This window comes from Hemitrygon akajei, chromosome 5, assembly GCF_048418815.1.
Source record: "Hemitrygon akajei chromosome 5, sHemAka1.3, whole genome shotgun sequence".
Taxonomy (NCBI): domain Eukaryota; kingdom Metazoa; phylum Chordata; class Chondrichthyes; order Myliobatiformes; family Dasyatidae; genus Hemitrygon; species Hemitrygon akajei.
This window is the reverse complement of record NC_133128.1, coordinates 136,219,018-136,244,662: the sequence shown is the minus strand read 5'-3', so window position 1 is coordinate 136,244,662 and position 25,645 is coordinate 136,219,018. Positions and strand designations below refer to the sequence as shown.

General features: G+C 40.5%; 1 protein-coding gene across 3 annotated transcripts in view; it reads left to right on the top strand.

Moving 5' to 3' along the window:
* nbeal1 (neurobeachin-like 1) overlaps window positions 1–17,513 on the top strand; it is a 275,988-nt gene extending 258,475 nt beyond the window's left edge. For all 3 annotated transcript variants that reach the window (XM_073046591.1, XM_073046590.1, XM_073046589.1), the window contains 3 exons: window positions 9,601–9,749; window positions 12,906–13,041; window positions 14,042–17,513. In XM_073046591.1, coding sequence (XP_072902692.1) covers window positions 9,601–9,749; window positions 12,906–13,041; window positions 14,042–14,146 — 390 coding nt within the window. In that variant the 3' untranslated portion in view covers window positions 14,147–17,513. The remainder of the gene's footprint in view (window positions 1–9,600; window positions 9,750–12,905; window positions 13,042–14,041) is intronic.
* Window positions 17,514–25,645: the final 8,132 nt, after the last annotated feature.

Here is a 25,645-nt window from a genome sequence, read left to right as displayed (position 1 = left end):
CCCTTCCAGTCAGATTTGGCCAGCTCCTCTGTCATGCCTCTGTAATTCCATATACTCCACTGTAAAGCTGATACATCTGACTTTAGCTTTTCTTTCTAAACTGCGGGATGAATTCTAACATGTTATGATCACTGTCTCCTAAGGGTTCCTTTACCTTAAGCTCTCTAATCAAATCTGATTCATTACAGAACACTGAATCCAGAATTGCCTAGTGGGTTCAACCAGAAGCTGCTATAAAATATCTGGTTTTCCCAATCTACCTGCATATTGAAATCTCCCATGGCTATCATAGCATTGCCCTTATTACATGACTTTTCTAACTTCCATTGTAATTTATAGCCCACGTCCTGTCTACTCTTTGGGGCCTGTACATAACTCCCATCAGAGTCTTTTTACCCTTGCAGTTTCTCAACTCTAACCAAAATCTTCTGATCCTATGTCACCTCTTTCTAAGAATTTGGTTTAAGTTTTTACTAACAGAACTATCCCACCCTCTTTGCCTACCTGCCTATCCTTTTGATACAAGGTGTATCCTTGGATGTTAAGCTCCCAACTATGATCTTCTTTCAGCCACAACTCAATATTGCCTGCAACATCATACCTGCCAATCTCTAACTGAGCTACAAAATCATCTACCTTATTTTGTATACTGCATGCATTCAAGTATAACACCCTCACTCCTGCATTTATCAACATTTCTATTTTGCCCCTCAACTCATCCTACTGACTGCAATTTTGCCCTATCACCTGCTTGTTCTTCCTCACAGTGTCACTGCACAATGCCTCAACCTGTATACCAATTGTCCCATTCTCAGCCCAATCACTCCAGTTCCCATCCCCCTGCCAAATTAGTTTAAATCCTCTCCAACAGCTCTAGCAAATATCTCTGCAAGGATATTGGTCCCTTCTCTGGTTCAGATATAGCCAGTCCTTTTTGTACAGGTCATAACTTCCCCAGAAGAGATCCCAGTGATTCGGAAATCTGAAACCTGCCCCTTGCATCACTCCCTCAGCCACTCATTCATTTGCACTATCATCCTATCCCTGCCCTGACTGGTATTTGATGCTGGTAGTTATCCAGTGATTACTACCTTGTAGGTCCTACATTTCAGCCTCTGCCCTAACTCGAACACTGTGCACGATCTCTTCCTCCTTCCTATCTGTGTCATTGGTGCCAATGTGCACCTTGATCTCTGGCTACTCACCCTCCCACTTGAGAATCTTCTACAGCTACTCTTGAGATATCCTGGACCCTAGTAGCAACTGGGAGGCAACATACTATCCTGGCTTCTCTTTTGCGGCCACAGAATCTGCTGTCCATCCCCCAAACTACAGAGTCTCCTATCACTATGGCTCTGACTTTATCCTTCCTTGCTGAGCCTCAGAGCCAGCCACAATGCCTCTGCTGCTGCTGGCCCTGATAGTTCTTTCCCACATGCACCAACCCTCCCAGCAGACTGGAATGGCCATGGGGAATCTTGCACTAAGTGCTTACTGCCCTTACTTCTCCTGGTGGTCATCTATCTAGTATCTGAGGCCTGCACACCTCAGTAAAAGTTTCATCCATGAGGTTTTCAGCCTCCAGGATGGTCTTGAGTATATCCAACTACAGTTGTAGTTCCTGAATCTTGTCAGTCAGAAGTTGAAATTGGGTGAAATTCCTGCAGATGTTGTTATCAGGGAGAGTGTTAGCTACCCTGATATCCCACACCTCACAGGAGGAGCATTCCACTGCTTGAATAACCATCCTGCCTACACTTGTTACACCTCCAACTTCTCAAGGTTAAATTCTAGCCTCCACCTATTCTCACCCAAGTCTAACTACTCTAACACTGACCCACTCCAACAATAGCCACTCCACTCATATCTCACTTCTTTTTATTGTACCCTCCTGAATGCCTTAATGATCGCAATGATGACAGACCCCTGAAAAACTGGTAACTAAATAGACTGGTAAAATGACAGGAACATGAAGTGCATATAAAACTGTGTGCTGATTTTTATATGCACTTGATAACAGTCAATCCATGAGATTGACTGTTTTCTGAAAGGTGGAAATTGATCGAATAGATGTTTATCTTGTATGATAGAACCATAGAGCATTACAGCACAGAAACAGGCCCTTTGGCCCTTCTTGGCTGTGCCAAACCATTTTTCTGCCTAGTCCCACTAACCTGCACCTGAACCATATCCCTCCATACCCCTCTCATCCATGTACCTGTCCAAGTTTTTCTTAAAAGTTAAAAGTGAGCCCGAATTTACCACTTCATCTGGCAGCTCATTCCACACTCCCATCACTCTCTGTGTGAAGAAGCCCCACTAATGTTCCCTTTAAACTTTCCCCCCTTCACCCTTAACCCATGTCCTCTGGTATTTTTCTCCCCTAGCCTCAGTGGAAAAAGCCTATTTGCATTCACTCTATCTATACCCATCATAATTTTATATACCTCTATCAAATCTCCCCTTATTTTTCTACACTCCAGGGAATGAAGTCCTAACCTATTCAACCTTTCTCTGTACCTCAGTTTCACAAGTCCCGGCAACATTCTTGTAAACCTTCTCTGCACTCTTTCAACCTTATTAATATTCTTCCTGTAATTAGCTGACCAAAATTGCACACAATACTCCAACTTCGGCCTCACTAATGTCTTATACAACCTCACCATAACATTCCGACTCTTATACTCAATACTTTGATTTATAAAGGCCAATGTACCAAAAGCTCTCTTTACTACCCTATCTACCTGTGATGCCACTTTTAGGGAATTATGTATCTGTACTCCCAGATTCCCTCTGTTCCACTGCACTCCTCAGTGTCCTACCATTTACCTTGTATGTTCTACCTTGGTTTTTCCTTTCAAAGTGCAATACCTCGCACATGTCTGTATTAAACTCCATCTGCCATTTTTCAGCCCATTTTTCCAGCTCGTCCAAATCCCTCTACAAACTTTGAAAACCTTCCTCACTTTCCACTACACCTCCAATCTTTGGATCATCAGCAAATTTGCTGATCCAATTTACCACATTATCATCCAGATCATTGATATAGATGACAAATAACAATGGACCCAGCACTGATCCCTGTGGCACACCACTAGTCACAGGCCTCCACTCAGAGAAGCAATCCTCCACTACCACTCTCTGACTTCTCCCATTGAGCCAATGTCTAATCCAATTTACTACCTCACCATGTATACCTAGCGACTGAATCTTCCTAACTAACCTCCCATGCAGGACCTTGTCAAAGGCCTTACTGAAGTCCATGTAGACAACATCCACTGCCTTCCCTTCATCCATTTTCCTGGTAACCTCCTCAAAAAACTCTTAATAGATTGGTTAAACATGACCTACCACGCACTCTTAATATATATACAGATCTCTACATTGCTTTAGTGTTTTGTGTGTGTGGTGGAAATTATTAGCTGGGACTAATTCAGTCAGTATAATATACTGAAGAGTTCTAATATATATTTAGAACTTTTAACTTCACACAAGTTGTGATAAGCAATATTAATTGTAAGCAATTTCAGTATGCTTTAAAATTATCTGTGCTTTGTGTTGAATGAATCAATGATTTTTTTTAAGGTTTCCCTTTAGTTAAGTCATTGAAGAAAGCACAGTGGAAATCTATTTAAAAAGTGATAATGTTGAGATAGCAGAATAATATTATTTATTTTGAATTCTCACAAACATTAATCAAGCATTCACTACTTAGATGTGTGTAAAAGAGCAGTAGAAGTTCACGCATTGCTAAGTTCCTACAATTTGCTGAGGTGGGTGAGAATTCTGTTATTTCCCTGTATAGCCGAAGAGACACGAAAAAGGCCACAGTTTAGCATTATACCCAAGTACCAGCAAAGAAATAAAAGGTGAAACTGGAGATCAAAAGTTTAAAATCAAAGCAATTACTGTGAGTGCTGGGAATCAGAAGTAAAAGTAGTAAATTCTGGGAATATTTAATAGCTTACACAGACTGAGTGAAGAGCGGAACAGAGTTGATGTTTAAGATTAATGATCTTGCATCTGAAAATAACTTAATCTATTTTAGTGCGATATTCAACCTCTTTATGACCTGCATAGTCTTAAAGTCTTAGAGTTTGTCTTAATTAAACAAAAATAAATCAAGTTATAGTCTGTTTCAAACCACTAGCTAACTTAGAGTGTAGTATTAATATTTCTTGTGAAATTCTTTGTTCCCCCACCCACCCACCCATGGCCCCTACACAATCTTTTCATCCCAAAAGAGTTTTACAAACTAATTTTTTGAATTTGAGATTGTAGATGCTGGAATATGAAGTAAGAAATAATCCACTGGAGGGACTCAGTGGCTTGAGCAGCATCCATGGAAGGAAAGGAAACTTTGCTTCAGCTCCTGCTGCACGGTTTCCAACTGAGGTGTCAACAGTTCCTTTACTTCCACAGATGCTGCTCAATCCACTGAGTTCCTCCAGCAGAATGTTTGTTGCTCTGTTAATCTGTTGCAGTGTCTTAGTAGGGGTAGAAGTCAGGCACTTTCTGTTGCTTGTTCAGCCAGACGTTTTAGAAACGTGTGGTATATTTGTGGTGCAGGCTGGAAGCAAGTAATTGGTGCAGCTCATCACCAATTATGATGAGAGGGCTTACAGAGAAGAAGTTGAAGAGCTCGAGGCCTGGTCAAGCAAAAACTTCTTCCTCACTGTCAACAAGACTAAGGCGACGGTTATCAACTTCAGGAGAACTCAAACCATTCACGCTCCTCTTTACATCGGAGGCATCAGTTGAAACTGTGAGCAGTTTCAAGCTCCTGGGAATGCATGGTTCCAGAACACATCCTCCACAATCAGGAAAGCTCACCAACATCTCTACTTTCTGAGGAGGCTGAAGAGAGCTGGACTATGCATATCAATACTCATGATCTTTCAGAGAGTCAAGTCAAATTTATTTATAAAGCACATTTAAAAACAGCCCATGTTGACCAAAGTGCTGTACAAACCATAACAGATAGCTAAAATCACAAATACAAGAAACATAGATATAAACAACAAGGCACTCAGCTTATAGGCACAAAATAAACAACACACGGGCCTAGGCACAAGCCAAAAATCAGCCACATCAGGAAGATTCAAACGCTAGTGAATAAAAGTAAGTTTTGAGCCTGGACTTAGAGTCAATGGAGGGGGCAGATCTGATAGGGAGGGAAATGCTGTTTCACAGTGTAGGGGCTGCAACAACAAAAGCGCGGTCGACCCTGAGCTTAAATTTAGATCGCGGGACAGCCAGGAGCCCCAAGTCAACTGACCTGAGGGACCTGGAAGTAGAATAAGGGGTTAGAAGATCTGCGATATAGGAGGGGGCCTGCCATTTAGGGCTTTATAAACAAACAGGAGAACCTTAAAATCAATTCTAAACCATACTGGTAGCCAGTGGAGGGAGGCCAGGATAGAAGTTATATGGTCCCTCTTCCAGGCACCTGTCAGGAGCCTGGCTGCAATGTTCTGGACCAGTTGCAGGCAGGACAGGGATGACTGACTAATCCCAGTATACAGGGAGTTGGAGTAGTCCAAGTGGGAGGATATAAGGGCGTGGATGACTTTCTCAAGATCTTTGAAAGAGAGAAACTGCTTGATTTTGGCAATTGTATGAAGCTGGAAAAAACTGGCTTTTACTACTGCATTAACTTGCTTGTCAAACTTAGGTGGAATCAAATATCACACCAAGGTTTTTGACATGGGGTTTGACAAGGGTGGACAGGTTACCAAGACTGTTGGTAATCACTTTGATGGAGTTGCAGGGCCAAATAGGATGACTTCAGACTTGCCTTCATTCAGCTGTAGCAAGTTTTGTGCCATCCAGCACTTTATATCCTCAAGGCAGTTCATGAGGCTGACTAGATTTGACTGGTCATTTGGTTTCAAGGCGAGAGAGCATCTTAACATATTGTATCACAGCATGATATGGAAACAGCAATGCACTGGACAGGAAGGCTCCACAACAGGTAGTCAAAACTACCCGATGCATCACTGGCACCAGCCTAACCACCACCAAAGACATACAGTACCTACATGAAGTATTCACCACCTCCCACCCCTTGGAAGTTTTCATGGTTTTTTTCACAACATTGAATCACAGTGAATTTAATTTGTTTTTTTGACTCTTATCAATAGAAAAAGACTCTTGTATAAAAGTGAAAACAGATCTCTACAAGGTGAAATAAATTAATTACAAATATAAAACACAAAATAATATATTGCATAATTATTCACCCCCTTTAATAGACAATAGGTGCAGAAGTAGACCATTCGGCCCTACGAGCCTGCACCGCCATTCTGAGATCATGGCTGATCATCTACTATCAATACCCGGTTCCTGCCTTGTCCCCATATCCCTTGATTCCCCTATCCATAAGATACCTATCTAGCTCCTTCTTGAAAGCATCCAGCGAATTGGCCTCCACTACCTTCCGAGACAGTGCATTCCAGACCCCCACAACTCTCTGGGAGAAGAAGTTTTTCCTTAACTCTGTCCTAAATGACCTACCCCTTATTCTCAAACCATGCCCTCTGGTACTGGACTCTCCCAGCATCTGGAACGTATTTCCTGCCTCTATCTTGTCCAATCCCTTAATAATCTTATAAGTTGCAATCAGATCCCCTCTCAATCTCCTTAATTCCAGCGTGTACAAGCCCAGTCTCTCTAACCTCTCTGCGTAAGACAGTCCGGACATCCCAGGAATCTACGCTGCACTTCCTCTACAGCCAGGATGTCCTTCCTTAACCCTGGAGACCAAAACTGTACACAATACTCCAGGTGTGGTCTCACCAGGGCCCTGTACAAATGCAAGAGGATTTCCTTGCTCTTGTACTCAATTCCCTTTGTAATAAAGGCCAACATTCCATTAGCCTTCTTCACTGCCTGCTGCACTTGCTCATTCACCTTCAGTGACTGATGAACAAGGACTCCTAGATCTCTTTGTATTTCTCCCTTACCTAACTCTACACCATTCAGATAATAATCTGCCTTCCTGTTCTTACTCCCAAAGTGGATAACCTCACACTTATTCACATTAAACGTCATCTGCCAAGTATCTGCCCACTCACTCAGCCTATCCAAGTCACCCTGAATTCTCCTAACATCCTCATCACATGTCACACTGCCACCCAGCTTAGTATCATCAGCAAACTTGCTGATGTTATTCTCAATGCCTTCATCTAAATCGTTGATGTAAATTGTAAACAGCTGTGGTCCCAATACCGAGCCCTGTGGCACCCCACTAGTCACCACCTGCCATTCCGAGAAACACCCATTCACCGTTACCCTTTGCTTTCTATCTGCCAACCAGTTTTCTATCCATGTGAATATCTTCCCCCCCAATGCCATGAGCTCTGATTTTACCCAGCAATCTCCTATGTGGGACCTTATCAAATGCCTTCTGAAAATTGAGGTACACTACATCCACTGGATCTCCCTTGTTTAACTTCCTGGTTACGTCCTCGAAAAACTCCAATAGATTAGTCAAGCATGATTTGCCCTTGGTAAATCCATGCTGGCTCGGCCCAATCCTATTACTGCTATCTAGATATGCCACTATTTCATCTTTAATAATGGACTCTAGCATCTTCCCCACTACTAATGTCAGGCTGACAGGATGATAGTTCTCTGTTTTCTCCCTCCCTCCTTTCTTAAAAAGTGACTCACCAAATCATTACTGGTGCAGCCAATTGGCTTTAGAAGTGATATAATTAGTTAAATTGAGATCTGTGTGCAGTCGAGGTGTTTCAACTGATTGTAGTAAAAATACACCTGTATCTGGAAGGTCCAACTGTTGGTGAGTCAGTATCCTGGCAAAACTACACTATGAAGACAAAAGAAAACTCCAAGCAACTCCATGAAAAAGGTTGTTGAAAAATGGAAGTCAGGAGATTGATACAAGAAAATTTCTAAGTCACTGAATATCCTTTGGAGTACAGTTAAGTCAATCATCAAGAAATGGAAAGAATATGGCACAGCTGTAAATCTGCCTAGAGCAGGCCGTCCTCAAAAACTGATTGACCGTGCAGGAAGGGACTAATGAGGGAGGCCCTGAAGGAGTTACAAGCTTCTGTGGCTAAGATGGGAGAGACTGTGTATACAACAACTGTTGCCCGGGTGCTTCACCAGTCACAGCTTTATGGGAGAGTGGGAAAGAAAAAGCCACTGTTGAAAAAAACTCTCATGAAATCTCAGCTAAAGTTTGCTGGAAGGCATGTGGGAGACTCTAGACAGCTGGAAGAAGGTTCTATGATCTGCTGAGACCAAACTTGAGCTTTTGGCCATCAGACTAAACGCTATGTTTGGCATAAGCCAAACACCATACATCATCCAAAACACACCATCCCTAGTGTAAATCATGGAAGTGGCTGCATCAAGCTGTGGGAATGCTTCACTGCAGCAGGTCCTGAAAAGCTTGTGAAGGTAGAGGGTAAAATTAATGCAGCAAAATGCGGCGAAGTCCTGGAGGTAAACCTGATGCCATCTACAAGAGAACTGTGACTTGGGAGAAGATTTGTTTTCCAGCAAGACAATGACCCCAAGCATAAAACCAAAGCTAAACAGGAGTGGCTTAAAAAGAACAAAGTTAATGTCCTGGAGTGGCGAAGTCAGACTCCAGATTTGAATTGAATTGAGAATTTGTGGCTGGACGTTTTAACAACCTGTTCACTCAGGATCTCCATGCAATCAGACAGAGCTTGAGCAGTTGTGTAAAGAAGAATGGGGAAAAACTGTGGTTTCCAGATGTGTAAAACTGATAAAGACCTATCCACACAGAGTCAAGACTGTAATTGTTGTCAAAGGTGCATCTACTAAATACTAATGAAGGGGATGAGTGATCGTGCAATCAATTATCTTGTGTTTAATAATTGTAATAAATTTAGACCAATTTGTAGAAATTTGTTTCCACTTTGACACGAAGGGGAAATTAAAACCACTGATTCAATGTTGTAATACAATAAAAAATGAAAACTTCCAATGGGTGAATATTTTTTATAGGCAGTGTATATACAGAAAGGTGCTGGTAAAAAGCCAGTAATGTCATGAAGGATCCCATCACCCTTCTCACGGGCTGTTTGTCCCACACCCATCAGTGAGGAGGCTACCACATCCATGGCAGGACCACCACACTCAAAAACAGTACTTACCCCAAGCTGATCAGCATCTCCACCCACTAACCCACCACCAGTGCTTTGATTTCCTATCCGAGTCATCTTATGTGCAGTCACTCCTATACCTAGCATGACTATATATGCATACAATCAATCCATGTATATAAGGTATCTTATGTATTTATCATATATTGTTTTTTAAAAATTATGTTATTTATCTTGCTGTGTTTTTTTTGCTGTGCCAGATCCAGAGTAACAATTATTTCGTTCTGCTTTACATTTGTGTACTGGAAATGACATTAAACAAACTTGAATCAATATTCCTGTTTCAATCCCTGTCTTTTGTTTCCATATTTCTGTGTCTAACATTCGAACAGAGTAGCAAAATCTGAAATCCAGTATATAGTGGAAATGTTTCATTGTTTTAACTTTTATACTGGCTTGCTTTCTCTCATAACTATTTTTGATTCCTTTTCTGCAGGACAAGAATGCTCTGCATCTGTACTCTGTGAATGGGAAGCACTTGACAAGCGAAATCATCATGGAACATTTATCTGACATGTGTGTCAGTGGAGAACATATTGTGCTGGGCAGTGTGGAGGGATTTCTGTGTGTGAGAGATTTGTACAGGTGAGGGTGATTCTGATAATCATTGTGATTGTGGAACAAAATCAATGCCAAACATTATTTGACACTTTCATAGCTAAGCGCTATCGCTAAATTTTGTCTTTAATCAGTATGATGGAACATTCCTAAACAGTCTGTTCTATCTTAATCTTTTGGCTGATTAGAAAATGATTAGCTTGAGTTTGAATTGTTGAAGGCTGGAACTTAATTCAGCCTATAAAGAAGCATTCATTCATGTATAGTTCAGAGGTTGTAATAATTATTGTTCTGATTATGATTAGATTTGCTTATCTTCAGCATTTTAGTTCTTTTCCCATGCTTAGCCTTTACAATTTAAATTTTGCCAGCACCATTCTGTTCCTTTTTCTATCACCTATTTCCTTCAACTTTCTTTTAATTCATATAATTGTGAAACAATACAACATTTATTACACAAATGGTTTCCTGGAAAGATGCAGCATGGAACTAGATGCTTTAGCCCACCAAGCCCATGCAAGCCATCATGCCACCTCTTTTCCTTTACACTAATTTTTACTCTAACCGATTTCATTGCCCCAAGATTCTACCATTCACCTATACATCAAGAGCAATTTGGAATGTCCATTAGCTTAACAATCGACACATGTTTTTGGATGTGGGAGGAAACTTGCACCTGGAGGAAACCAAGTCAAGTCATATATTTTAAAATCGGTCTCTGTTTCCAGTTTTAGCCCTGTCTTTTATATCAAATTAATTGTATCAAATATCACAGAACAGATTGAGTAGCTCAAACTGAAATGCCAAAATCTGCAAACCTCCGAAATCCAAAAATTATTTGAATGCTGACGTGACGTTACAAAAAGAAAATTCCACAAGGCACCGGGAAGTTCCCAGGTGATGAGCAGGTCTCTGTGCACCCCAGGCAGTTCTGTGATTTTAATCATTTTGAAGATAAAGTGTCTCTTGATCACAAAGCTGTTTGCGAAGATCGTCACTGATGAAAATCTTTTAACAGCAGATCGCATTTACAATGCTGATTGTTTTTATACCTTATATAAAGCCTAAAAAGAAAGTAAAATACAAATACGTATAGTGTACTGTAACCTTTTAATCAAAACACGGCATCGTAGGTGGAGACAGAAAGCCTGCCATTGTTTGTTGTTGTTCAACAGTGATTCAGGTATGTCTCCTGATGCTGCTCTGCTGCTTTTGTTACCCTGCACTCATTATATTTTCATTATATTAATGGTGTGTAATATCTTTTACTGTGAAGTACATGTGTGATGAACAAGCGTAAGACAGAGACTACTTACCAGGAGCACATTAATTCAGTCAGAAGTCAAACTATCCAGTTATATCTTCCAAAATCTGAAACATTTCCAGCCCCAAGCATTTTGGGTAAGGGGTACTCAACCAGTACCAAATTTGCCTGCACTACTCTGGAGGGAAAGATCTCTTGGCAATCAGTTATGGATGAGGTAGATGGCGAATCTCTGGAATTCTCTACCCCTGGCAATTGTGGAAGCTAGATCAAAAAGGAAGTGGATAGATTACAGATTTGAGGGTGAGAGGAAACTGACACAGAGGAACAGTTGAGGTCTATGGTAGATCAACTAAGATCATATTGAATGGCAGGGCAGGCTTGAGGGAGAAGGTGCTCTACACCAGCTTCCATTTTCTTGTATTCTCCAGAGTCATAGAGAGAAACAGCATGGAAAAAGGCCTTTCAGATTACCAAGTCCATTTGACTTTTGTGTCTCTTTTTAAACAAATCCAACCCATGTTCTCATAAGCTTCCCAAGATTCTACACTTCACCCACATTCTCAGCTTAACTTACAGCAGCCAATTAATCCACCAACTTGTATGCTTGTGGGATGTGAGAAGAAACCTACGTGGTCACAGCGAGATGTATTACCTATACAGCACTTGAGAGCGGAATTGAACCTTGCTCACTGGCGCTGCAGGGGGACAACTTAATAGTTGTGTCACTGTACCATTTTTTCTCTAAATAATGCCATTTTTCTTGCAGCAGTATTCAAAGAGAAGCAGGATACTACTTTCCACTTTGCAGGCAAAAAATTATCCTTTAACCAGCATCACTTCCTATTTTTTTTAAAAGGCCGTCTACTTGTTATAATATTGATGTTTCTAGGACCTATCCACCTCTCTCTGTACTGACTGCTCTACTTCCCAAATTGTCTTTAACTTACATGACATTGAGCAGTACAACACAGGAATGGAGTCTTCAGCCCCCATGAACATAATGCCAGTCTTACAAATTCGATCTGCCTGCACATGATCTGTGTTGCTCTGTTCCCTGCCTGTTCACGTGACTGCCTTAAAAAAGCTATTGTATCTGCTTCTACTATTCTAGGCACCTATTTCACTCTGTAAAAAGAGCATTTATCTTTCAAATTCTTTTATGCTTTCCCCCCTCTCTCACCTTGAACCTACACCCTGTAGTATTTGAATTTTTCACCCTAGGATAAAGACTGGCTATATCTTCTTTTTCAACTTTCTTTGCCTGTCATAATTTTTTATACTTTCATCAGGTTCCCCCTCATCCACTGGTGCACCAGAGAAAACAGTCCCATTTTGGCCATGCTGTCCTTGTAGCTAATACTCTCCAAACTAGACAGTGTTCTGGCGAGACTCTTCTGCACCCTATCCAAAGCCACCACAGCCTTCCTTTAGTATGGCAACCAGAACTGCACATAATTGTCCAAATGTGATTTTACCTGTTTTATACCGCTGCGATGCACTTTCCCAGCGTTTATACTCACTGTCCCATCGATAAAGGCAAATATGTCTTTAGCCTTCTTTACCATCCTATGCACTTCCGTTGCCACTTCCAAAGAATCGTGGATTTGCAACATAAGATCCGTCTGTGCATCATTACTCCTCAGGTCCTGCCATTTACTTTCTACTTTCCTCTTGCATTTGACCTTCCGGAATGCAACACCTCACACCTGTCTGGATTAATTTCTCTTCCCAAATTTCTAACTGCTCTATGTCCTTTTACGCTCTTTGACCTTCCTCAAAATCTCCAATACCACCATCTGCAAACTTACTTTAGTAGATACAAATGTCTTGAAATGTTCTATATGAATGCAAACCTATTTCTTCTATTTTAATTGTAGTAATTTGTTGAGAAATAAATATTTTATGTTTAATTTTAGCTTGAAGCTCAGTAATGCTCCACTGTCAATGAGGCTACCGATTTATTGTGTGTCCATCACCAAGGAGAACAGCCACATTCTTGTGGGACTGGAGGATGGTAAACTCATCATCGTGGGCGTAGGCAAGCCAGCAGAGGTAAAGAGCATGGTCATGAATATATCTATATGGCAGTGGAGAGCACTCATCTGCCTGTCCTATCAGAGCTCAATCTCTTGCAGCAGTACAAACTATTTCCATTTCCAATATCAAGCAAGGGATCATTAGAGTAGCTTGCAGCAGTAAGAGTAGCCAGGACAATTAGAGAACAGAATTCCTTTTTTGAGATATCCATTTATATCATGAAGCTTTGTTTCAGGAAGAAAAGGAATAACAGCAAGGCGCAAGAGGACATAGATGAGGGAATGAGCAAGGAAGGGGAGTCTGAATGATTATAAAGAGCCAGCTTATTCAGTGTTTAATAATTTTTAAAAAAAATTAACTTACGTACATGTTTATCTAAATTAGAAAATCCATTAAGAACAAATCCTCAGTGAGATTTCAAGGAAATATTTGAATGGTTAGAGATGTGAAGTAAGATTGTAGAAACTAAACACATGGAAATGACTGAAAAAATTAATTTGTTTTAGTTTATAGATTCCTTTAATGTTAGGAGACTGATGAAGGTTTTTTTTTCATAGATCTGCTAGGGAGATGCATATCCTTCAAGTTAAAAGTGTCCATTACACCAGCACGATATCTTAAAATTCTCTGAATGCCTTTTATTCTTCAAATGTTTTGCTTTTATAACATCCATTACTCTGAATCTCAAATGCTGTTAAATATATTTGTTTCATCTTGCTTATTGATACCTTTCCAGATTTATACATTTAAGAATTTCTCTCTCTCGCTCCTTGGGATGTGCATTTGTCCACTAATCTTATCGAGCACGGGCATTTTACTTGTTCATTTCCATCACTTGTTGAACAGTGATGCAAATGGTGGTAAAGAAAATTATACATTTGCCTTCTGCATGGCAGGCTGAACAAGGGTTGATGAAGAGACTGGTCTGCCACTCGTTTCCATCTTATCCTGAAATCATATTTAATCAGTTCTTTAACCATTAAGATTTATTTCTTTGCTTTTGTTTCATGAATAGATGCGATCAGGACAGATCTCCCGAAAATTCTGGGGTTCAAGCAAACGTCTGAATCAGGTTTCGTCTGGAGAAACAGAGTACAACCCTCAAAGTGAGCTTAAGTGACAGGACCGAGGGGTGAAATAATCATTGCTTGGCTTCCTGTTTGCAGTTACTGATCATTCCTGTTTTCTCTTTCCACCCTGATTTTCACCTTATTGAAACTATGCAGCAAGTTGGTCGACTCCGATTGTGTAGTAAAATTTGCATTCTTCTGTGTCCTATCATAGACGGAGATGCAATTTCTTTGCACTTAGAAAGACTGCCATTACTTCTGTGAAAAGAGGACTATTCTTGCTTTTACCCTTTTTTTTGGGAAAGGATCAAAATGCCATTAGGTTTTTTGAAAATATTTTCAATACCTTAATGGCCAGTTGAGAAGACAAAACCCTGTACACAGACCTGAAGAATTGACGGCAGTGGAAAGTGGTTGGTTGCTTGGTTAAACAGCACTAAACAGAAAACTTATTTTGTTGGTCTTGGCCTCCAGAAGAGGAGATGTAATGACCCAGTTATCATTGTACTTCTTGAAGAATGTAATTATAACCCAGAGACAGTCACCTGTTGTAGCTGCCTGGTGCCAGTTTGAAATGCTGGTGAGATAAATGTTTCATTTTTTGCTCAGTGCGGTGGTTTTTAACTCACGATTGTGGAGATACTAGCCCTGTTTGCACCCTTCTGAGATGTGGCAGATGACCTATCATGATTAGATTGACTTGCTCTTTCTTAGCCACATCAGTCCTACCTTTTTAATGTACAGAAACTTGTTTTTAAATCATTGGGTGTGTTTCATGTTAATTAAGCACAAAATTTCATGCTGTTGTATCTTTCTCCATATTTGAGAGGCTAACTTCCAATTGTATCGGTCAGTAATATTGGACAAATCTAAATGTATTTGCCTCTATTTCCTTGCGTACTGTATTCTTTGTGCACTTTACAGTGTAAACATAATTTATGGAATCTTTTTTTTTTCCAAATTGCTATTTCTTTTAAAATGCAAACCAAATTTGTAGCTGTTTGCAGAAGGGGACCAATGCAGGATTTAAAATATTGTTTAAATCTGCTAATCCTTTCCCTTTCCTCTCCAACCACAGCCCACCAGTTCTGCTTTCTGTAATAGATCAACAGGATGGTAATATGCAGGAGCGATAAATGTGGGGAGAGGGAGGACATAAATGGGAAATGATGCATTGGAAGTGCATTCTGCTGACATCCTACTTGAGTGGGTACCTCAATGCTACCTAGATATTAAGGCTCCGGTTAATTAGAAGATGGTACTCTTCCCTCCAGCAGACTAAGTTTTACAAGCAGATTTGTAAACTTTTTATGGCAAGGATTAGGTTTCTATCATTAAAATAAGTCGAGAGATGTCTTCTGCTGGACAGTATTGAGTGTGTGTAATAGATATTGAGGAAAGTGCATTTAGTTGGGATTCCCATAGCATTTTAACCTGAGAACGGCTCTATGAAGGAAATAATGAAATGAAGGGAAAGCAAGACTGGGTTGTAGAAAGAAGTCATTTGCACCAAATCAAAGCATACCACAGGTACAATTTAACAATGTGAATTGCAGATAATTTTCTGTGACAATGGGAGCAAATAATGCCACTTACTTGGCAAATATGAAGTAAGGTAGGCATGAAGGTTTCTAATTTGGACAGCAGCCACGGGAACAGTTTCAATGAAAATAATGTCATGGGAATTCTGAGGAGAAGGTAGGAATTATAATCATTTTTTTAAAATAGCAGTTTACAGAGGATTAAGTTTTATAACTGACTTATCAAGTTATTTCTGTTCAAAATCATGTACTTAGCAGAGCACTGATACTAGTAGCTAAATTCATCTTCAAAAGTTGGTCGTTACCTTGAATTGAAGAGACTGATGCCATCTTTGCCTGAAGAACTAATTCAATCAATATTCCACTGATAATCCAGTTATTACTGATACTAGTAACATATAACTATATTGGATAAGATATACATGTCATAATTTGGATTTAATTTAAATAACAAAGTAGTTTGTGTGACCAATCCCTGCTGGCATTTGCTATTGTCTTCAACAAGTCATTTCCTTTAAAAACAGTAAGTTACATTTACATAGCTCTATTATAACAGCAAGCATGCCAGAACTCTTGTTTCCAATTGACTCAGGGGCCAGCTCCATTCTTTGAGTTATGAGATTACAGCATTAAAATATATGATTTTGATGAAGTACATTTGTATGTTTCCTTTTATGTGACCAGTGACATTTTTCCCCAAGTTTTCAGTGAGAATCTAGAGTTGACCCCTATTTCGTGTATGCTAAAATAGTTTGAAGGGAGTTGCAAATTGGTTATTTTCATCATTCATACGTGTGTGTGGTGTGAAATTAACAAAGTTTTGAAGTATTTAGCTGTCAGTGAGTTGAAGTTTCATGTCAAGTACTTGCTAAGAAACCTGGTGAAGGGTTTGTTGGTTTGCAAATGCAACATTTTCGTCTATGCAACTGTTGGGATCAAAAACTGTCCCATTAGTTTTCTTTTGAGAATTAATTTGTTTCATGGCAATAACACAGGGTTATAAAGGCTCACACAGTCTAGCTGTTGACCTGATTCACTGTACCATACTAGCTAGTGCGGACTGTATAGATCTGCTGATGGTCTGTTGCAGCATTAAGCCATGTTTGTGCCTAGCTTGTAAAAAAAAGCTAACCCGAAGTTTCATGTGATTCTGAGGTTTTCTACTAGAAAGTACAAAGATTAAATCAGTGCCAGAATAAGCATCCAGTTTAGGATTCCCTATCATTATAATGTTCAAGTATAATTGATTGATATAAGCATCTAATTGTATTTTAAGGAGCTATTGAAAGTAATATAAATGAGAAAGAGACTGAGATTTTTATAAATTTTTCCAATAACTGCTTTGGCATTTTACTGCAGAAATACTAGTTTTTCATGCCCATTCATTTTGGGGAATGTTTTATGCCAAATGGGGTGTTTTAGTAGCTTAAAGATTGTGTCAATTTTTAATCTGACGTGTGTAAGTGTACTATGTATAATATTGAAATTATTCAATGCTTTTTAAAGGAAAATGTTCATCTGTTATTTGTTTCTAGCCACCTTTTGTGCAGTGCCCAGGAGTGACAAATTCTAACTTTTATTTTAGATTGTTTTGTAATTTAACAACACTTATGTGATTGTATATTTGTTGATTTGTTTATAGTGTGGTTGTTGAAACGTTTCCATTTGCACTTTTAAGGTAGTGCAGATTGTAAAATTTGATGCTCTGATGTACACATTATCTGTACATAACAGATTTATCATTACCTTTGTATACAGAGCCAATAGGCAATAAAGATGGGATAACTGGGTGTGGTGTTTGTGTTTTGTGTAAATATTAATACCAAGGATTGTAGCAGCATTTTTGCACCAGAATAATAAAGTCTTTAAAAATAAATGAAGTGTCTTATTGAAAAGAGAATTTTCCTTTGCTTCACCAGTGATGTAAGATAAAAGGACATGATGTGAGCCCTGAACTACGTGAAACAATCTACAGCTGGAACATCAGAAAAATGCTTTGATGTAGAAATGTACTGTTAAAGTTGAGGTACCTTCATAACTGAAAGCCTTCTCAAACTATTGTGCTGACCAGAATCTAAATCAGTCTTTCTCCACATTGCACTGAATCTAATATCTCGGCCAGTTGCCATTCCTGAACATGGAGCAGTAAAACCAGATGGTAAACTACTCATACTTATGTTCTAATATGAATGGTTCAAGTCTAGCTTAAGTTACATGTTTAAAAAAAATCTGAGATTTGAATGCAGTTGAAGTGTTTTTATGTTATTGTACTATTTCACCATCAACTTTTCCTGTAATCCAGGATAAGTTTGTTCTTGGCCAGAAGCTTAGTTTGTTCCTCTCATCTTTCCTCTCTGCTGCACCACTCCAATGCTTGTGATTGCTGTGTACATTTTCTTCAGTGGATAAATGCATAGACAATATGATTTTGTCAAATGGTTCATCTTAAAGTGGGATCTAGATGATCAAGGAGGTAAGAGTCATGATTTGCAATTCTCTAAAGTTGACTACTATTTTGATTGTAAACTTGACATAAAGAGATGATGTTCTAGAATATAAGGCTGCCTCCTAAACAGAACCTTTCCTCTAATTCCACAAATTTATGAAAATTAATTTTAGTTTGAGAAAGACCTGCATTTGCACATAAAACCCTGCTGGTTTCTTTGGCTGTGCAAATCTAGGGAAGACGACCTCCGGTCCTGCCAAACCCATGAGATTGAGACGGCTCTCCCACTCCAAACCCCAGTTTGTGTGGATGCTGTGTAATTTTCTACCCCGTTACAACTCAGTGCCAAGAAATAACAGAGCACACTGCAAATGACTAAAGGAATTATGCTTATGAAGGGTTAATAAAGAAAAGAAAGGAAAAACAAAAAGGACCCATTACAATTAAACAGTCAAATGTGCACAAGTTGGAGCTCATCTTGAACTTCTCTGTCACTCACACACTGGGCCCTCGGACTGCGTGAAAGTACACACCACCTTCTGAACGTCGCTCACAATCCATCTCAAACAAACAGGTCTCCCACCGGATCATATCCTACGACTGTTCTCCCCCACATCTCTCTTCATCTCCTGCCGAACAAAAGCCCCAAGACCAACCTTGGTGTCCCTCACCAAAGAAACCCAGTTCCACCATCCTAATTGGATGGCACACGTTCTTCATCATCCCTTATCTTCAACAATAACCCAAACAGACTGAAAGCAGAATAGACTACTCTCTCAGAACTGCTAAATGAAATACCTACAGCACAACAGTAAAGATGTGAACCAGGATATTAAACACAAATCTAGCATAAATGACAGGATGTTCCAAAATCATTTGATATATTACCTAGAAGGGTGATCATTACTATTTAAGAAATGTAACTGTCAATATGAGTATGTTGAGGTTTTACAGACTTCAATATAAGACCATAAGACACAGGAGCGGAATTAGGCCATATGAACCATCAAGTCTGTTCCGCTGTTCAGTCATGGCTGATGCTTTTTCCCCTCCTCAGACCCACTCTCTGATCTTCTCCCTGTAACCTTTGATACCATGTCCAATCAAGAAACAATCAAGCTCTGCCTTAAATACACCCAATGACCTGGCCTCCACAGCTGCCTGTGGTAATAAATTCCACAAATTCACCACCCCCTGGCTAAAGAAATATCTGTGCATCTGTTTTAAATGGATTCTCCTCTATCCTGAGGCTGTGCCCTCTTGTCCTAGACTCTCCCACCATGGAAAACATCCTTTCCACACCTACTCTGTCTAGGCCTTTGAAAATTTGAAAGGTTTCAATGAGATTCCCCCTCATTCTCCTAAATTCCAGTGTGTACAGACCCAGAGCTATCAAATGTTCCTTGTATAGTAACCTTTTCATTCCCAGAATCATCCTTGTGACCCTCCTCTGAACCCTCTCCAATGCCAGCACATCTTAGATGAGGAGGTGTACTGTTCACAATACTTAAGGTGAGGCCTCACCAGCACTTTATAAAGCCTCACCATTACATCCATGCTCTTGTATTCTAGATCTCTTGAAATGAATGCTAATATGGCATTTGCCTTCCTTATCGTTAACTCTACCTACAAGTTAACCTTTAGGGGTTCTGCACAAGGACTCCCAAGTCCTTCTGCACCTCAGAATTTTGGATTTTCTCCCTGTTTAGAAAGTAGTCTGCACATTTATTTCTACAGCAAAGTGCATGACCATGCATTTTCCAACATTGTATTTCATTTTCCATTCTCTTGCCCTTTCTCCAAATCTGGCTAAGTCCTTCTGCAACCTAGCTGTTTCCTCAACACTACCTGCCCCTCCACCAATCTTCGTATCATCTGCAAACTTGCCATCTATTCCATCATCTAAATTATTGATATACAGCAAAAAAAAAGCAGTCCCAACACTGACCCCTGTGGAACACCACTAATCACTAGCAGCCAACCAGAAAAGGATCCTTTTATTCCCACTCGCTGCCTCCTCCCAATCAGCCAAAGCTCTAACCATGCCAGTAACTCTCCTGTGATACCATGGGCTCTTAACTTGTTAAGCAGCCTCATGTATGGCACCTTGTCAAAGGCCTTCTGAAAGTCTAAATAGACAACATTCACTGCCTCTCCTTTATCTATCCTATGTGTAATCTCCTCAAAGATTTCCAACAGGTTCGCCAGGCGGGATTTTCCCTTAAGGAAATCATGCTGACATTGTCCTGTCTTGTCCTGTGTCTCCAGGTACTCCATAACCTCATCCTTAAGAGTTGACTAACATCTTCCCAACCACTGAGGTCAGGCTAACTGGTCTATAATTTCCTTTCTGCTGCCTTCCCTCTTTCTTAAAGAGTGGAGTAACATTTGCAATTTTCCAGTTCGCTGGCACCATGTCAGAGTCCAATGATTTTTGAAAGATCATTAATGCCGCCACAGTCTCTACTACTATTTCTTTCAGAACCCTAGGGTGCAGTTCATCTGGTCCGGGTGACTTGTGTCTTTCAGCTTTGGGTCTTTCAGCTTTTTGAGCACCTTCTCCTTTGTAATAGTAATGGCACTCACTTCTCTTCCCTCACACCATTCAACATCTGGCACATTGCTAGTGTCTTCTACAGTGAAGACTAATGCAAAATACTCATTTAGTTCATCTGCCATCTCCTTGGCCCCCATTACTATTTCTCCAGCCTCATTTTCTAGCGGTCCTATATCCACTCTCATCTCTCTTTTATTTGTACTTGAAAAAGCTTTTACTATCCACTACGATATTGTTTTCTAGCTTGCTCTCATATTTCATCTTTTCCCTCATAATGATTCTTTTAGTTGCTCTCTGTAGGGTTTTAAAAGCCCTCTGCTCTGCTGTCATCCCTGCCGGCAGTTTCTTCCTATTTACTTTGGCCAACTCCACTCTCATACCACTGTAATTTCCTTTACTCCACTGAAATAGTGCTACGGCAGTCTTTATTTTCTCCCTATCAAATTTCAAGTTGAACTTAATCATATTGTGATCACTGCCTCCTACAGGTTCTTTTACCTTAAGCTCTCTAAGCACCTCTAGTTCATTACGTAACACCCAATCCAGTATAACTGATCCCCTAGTAGGCTCAATGATAATCTGCTCTAAAAAGCCATCTTGTAGGCATTCAACAAAATCACTCTCTTGAGGTTTGGGCAGAGCACACTAATTCAACTGAACTCAGTGTTTGGATGGAGACTTGAGTGCCATGCCAAATCCGAAAGGTCAGTAAAGGCTGGATCAAGGCACCAGAGCATACAGGTTTGACTGAACTCGATGTTTGTACGAAGATTTAACTGCCGTGTCGAATCAGAAGTGTTGGTTACAGGCCAAATAGAGGTGATAGTGTCCAGGCCCCAGGGTGTATTGAGGTGATTGAACCCAATGTTTTGAACATTGATTTAGGCGGTGAGCCAGATTGGAAAGGTCGGTGTTGGGCCCCAAGGTGACGCACAGACCAGTTCAGATCACTGCTCCAGGAGGTTTATTCGGCTCTGCGCTGAACTGTGCTTAACTATCGAACTCTCGCAGATCTTCAGTTCAAAACACTATTTGCTTGTGGGTTTTTTTCCCTCTGCAAATTGAGTGTTTGCTGGTCTTTATTTTAAATATGGGTTCTTTTTTATGGGCATAATGTTTTTTTTCTCTGCAATATTGGGTGTCTTTTTATATGGGTTCTTTTGTGTTTCTTTGTTTAGTGGCTGCCTGTTAGGAGACAAATCTTAAGGTTGTATAATGTATATATACATTGATAATAAATGTACAGGTACTTTGAAACTTTGGAATTGGAAACTTGCAATATTAAATACACAACACTTCTCCCTGCTTAGCTATAAACTCCCAACTCAATATAGAATGCATCTCAACTACTTAAATTGCCATGGAGGATTTCTTACTCCTGTGGATTAATGTCTTTCCTGGCAAGGTGGGGGTCAGTCTGCTTTGCCGGAGAGACTTGTAACTTGTTCTGAGATCTCCTCTGTGGTGCTTGTAGGACAGCGAGGAAACGATATGATTTGTCGATATGAAACGATATGAGTCAGTTGCACGTTTCCTCATTCCCTGTCACGCACGCGAGGTCATCAGTTGCCTAAACACAGTGATACTCTAGCGCCAGGGATGACCTGGCGAGAAATGCCATTGCAACTGGCCTGGAGCGCGGATAGTTGGGCGCTGCCTCTAAACCTGTTTAGCCCAGCGAATGTTCGTGGGGAACCCGATGCTAAAATATTCACAGATGACCTAATTTGGGCTCAGGTTTTCATAAGTAGCAGAGCATCTACCTCGTTGCGATCTACTGAAAGTCATCCCTCAAGCCAAACTTTTGTCGGCCAATACATCCTACAAGGGGGGCGGGAGCGCCCTGTCGCACTCCTCGCTCAGTCGGTTGCTCTCTCTGGACTGCGACCACTGCGGCACCGGTATGGGGACCTCTGGCACTTACCTTGTCCTCTCACTGGTGTGTTGCAATGATCTTATATGTCTATGCGAGGAAAATATCCGCTGTGTGTTTAATATTAAATTCATTAGATAAACCCTTTTAGAAACGAAATTGAGTGTATTAGCCATTTATAAGTGACTTATTGTTGACTTATCACCTATATTCCGGTCGATATTAACACCCACACCGCACCCCTCCCCCCCCCCTTCAGCCGGTCCGCAAGAATATTGTTAATATTAAACTGGTCCGCGGTGCAAAAAAGGTTCATGATCCCTGATTTAGGTAAGTCAAATATGATGACAGGATATAACATTAATTGCAGGACTCTTTGCAGTGTGGAGGATCAGAGGGATCTTGGGGTCTGAGTCCATAGTACACTCAAAGCTGCTATGCAAGTTGACTCTGTGGTTAAGAAAGCATACCGTGCATTAGCCTTCATCAGTCATGGGATTGAGTTTAAGAGCCGAGAGGTAATGTTGCAGCTATATAGGACCCTGGTCAGACCCCACTTGGAGTACTGTGCTCAGTTCTGGTTGCCTCACTACTGGAAGGATGTGGAAACCATAGAAAGGGTGCAGAGGAGATTTACAAGGATGCTGCCTGGATTGGGGAGCATGCCTTATGAGAATAGGTTGAGTGAACTTGGCCTTTTCTCCTTGGAGTGACGGAGGATGAGAGGTGACCTGATAGAGGTGTGCAAGATAATGAGAGACTTTGATCGTGTGGATAGTCAGAGGCTCTTCCCAGGGTTGAAATGGCTATCACGAGAGGGCACAGTTTTAAGGTGCTTGGAAATAGGTACAGAGGAGATGTCAGGGGTAAGTTTTTTACGCAAAGAGTGATGAGTGCATGGAATGGGCTGCCAGCGGCAGTAGCGGAGGTGGAAACAAAAGGGCCTTTTAAGAGACTCCTGGATGGATACATGGAGCTTAGAAAAATAGAGGGCTATGGGTAAGCCTAGGTAGTTCTCACGTAAGGACATGTTCGGCACACCTTTGTGGGCTGAAGGGCCTGTATAGCGCTGTAGGTTTTCTATGTTTCTATCTTGTAAAGCTTGATCTGTTTCTGTTTTCACAGATTCTGCTAGACCCGCTGAGCATAATTTTCTGTTTTTATCATGGAGCAGAGTTCACGCTCTCAGGGTTTCACGGTAGGTCTTGTGTGTTGGGGAGAAGTGTTGTGCAACAGGGATATGTTAGTGGAAGACATCAGTTATCCAGCTGATTCATATAACACCCATTCTCTTGAGTGACAGAACCAGTAGTGACTGGGAGCTCAGCCTCCTAATAGGAGATGTAGTATTGTATCCCCTCTAGTTGGATTCTCTATGGACTGATTAAACACACACATCTTGGTGAATAACTGCAATATATGTAACCAGGTGACCATCAAATCTTATTCCGTATCGTTAGAAGTGTACTTAGGTGTTCGTCCGGGTAGTGTTAGAATAGTTGTCTCTGCCTTTAAGTGGAGATGGTGATGTCATTATGCACACGCGGGATAGTGGGGAGACCATTTTGCTTTCTGCTGCCGAAGCTGATAAGGTGTTGGAATCAAGTTCTCCCCCCACCCCCCCACCCCCAGAGGTACTGGGCTGGGTGAGGGAAGGTGAGCATTAATTTACAATATCCATGTGAATTTGTGTATGCTTGTTGGCAACTGGAGAATATCAGTAATTTGACATGTTTTACATGTGGATGCTTTAGATTTTCACGAGTAAAGAACTTGTCGCTGGATGGCTTTGCTTGCAAAGTTCCTCACCGGCCAAGTAGGTCAGCCTTCCTGTAATTTAACTACCGGGCAATATCTTGTAAAAGTTGTGCCAGAGTGTACCTTTTGTCTAACTTTATTGTATCACAACTGATTGTGCACGTAACCACGTAACGTGAATGTTTAGTCTCCGTTCGGGGGTTCAGCATGTGTGTACTAAAGCGTAGTAGACATTTAGATGAGATGTATTCGCTTACATTTTTCACTGCGATGTATAAGGTCCAGGGTTGGGGGATTCTAATGTTGTTTGTATTTTGTTCCTTCAGAATTGCTACTATCGTATTAGTACTGTATTAGTTTTGTGCGATTTTCTTTGTATTTTTATACTGCATACGCAATTGGTCAAGACACAAGTGTGTGGATCGAAGGTTAAACGGAGATTGTAACAGCAGGACCTGATTGTAAAGTCTGAATGAATATTTTCTCATTGGCTAATTTTTCTACAGTATTAAATAAATATCTTCAAACTGCATTATTGTTATTGATGTAATTTTTCTTATCTTTGGACATAAAAGCTATATTTTGCTTGGCACCATATTTCTTTCTTTCTTTAGCTTCCCTTCTTCAAACAGTAGATTTCTGTCCCTGGTTGCATCAAGTTCCCTTTGTTCTATCAATTCTTAATAAAACAACCATGAAGAAACAAGTTTTATGACTGTTCCTGATTTCTGTAAGAACCTTGAATTTAAACACTAAAATCCGACAGGTGCCGATCAAGTGCGGCTGATGTGACCTGTATGGTGTCGAGCTTCTTAAGTGTTGTTGAACCTGCACTTATCCAGGCGAGTGGAGAGTGTTCCATCACACTCCTGACTTAAGTCTTGTGGATGGTGGAGAGGCTTTGGGAAGTTGGAAGGCAAGTTGCCCACTGCAGGATTCCTAGCCTCTGACCTATTCTTGCAGATGTATTATATATTAGCTACTCCAGTTTGGTTTCTGGTCAATGGTAGCCTTTCAGGATATTGATAGTGGAGGATTCTGTGATTGTAATGCCATCAAAATGTTAGGGGTTAACTAGATTTTCTCGTGTTGGAAATGTGATTGTCCAGCACTTGTGTGGCGCAAGCGTTGTCACCATTCAAACCAGGCCTGGACGTTGTCCTGGTCTTTCTTTGTTGTCTGAGGTCAATGTTAAATCATCAGTGAACATCCTTACTTCTTTACTTATGATGGTAATAATTTTCTGAGGGCACTTAAAAGTGTGGAGGGCTTTAGTTTAGAAAAAGGCCATGTACAGAGTTGGAGCTGTGGATTCAAGCAAAGAAGTTCATAATGAATTGATGGTGGAATTCTGTTGGTTGGGAATGACATGGT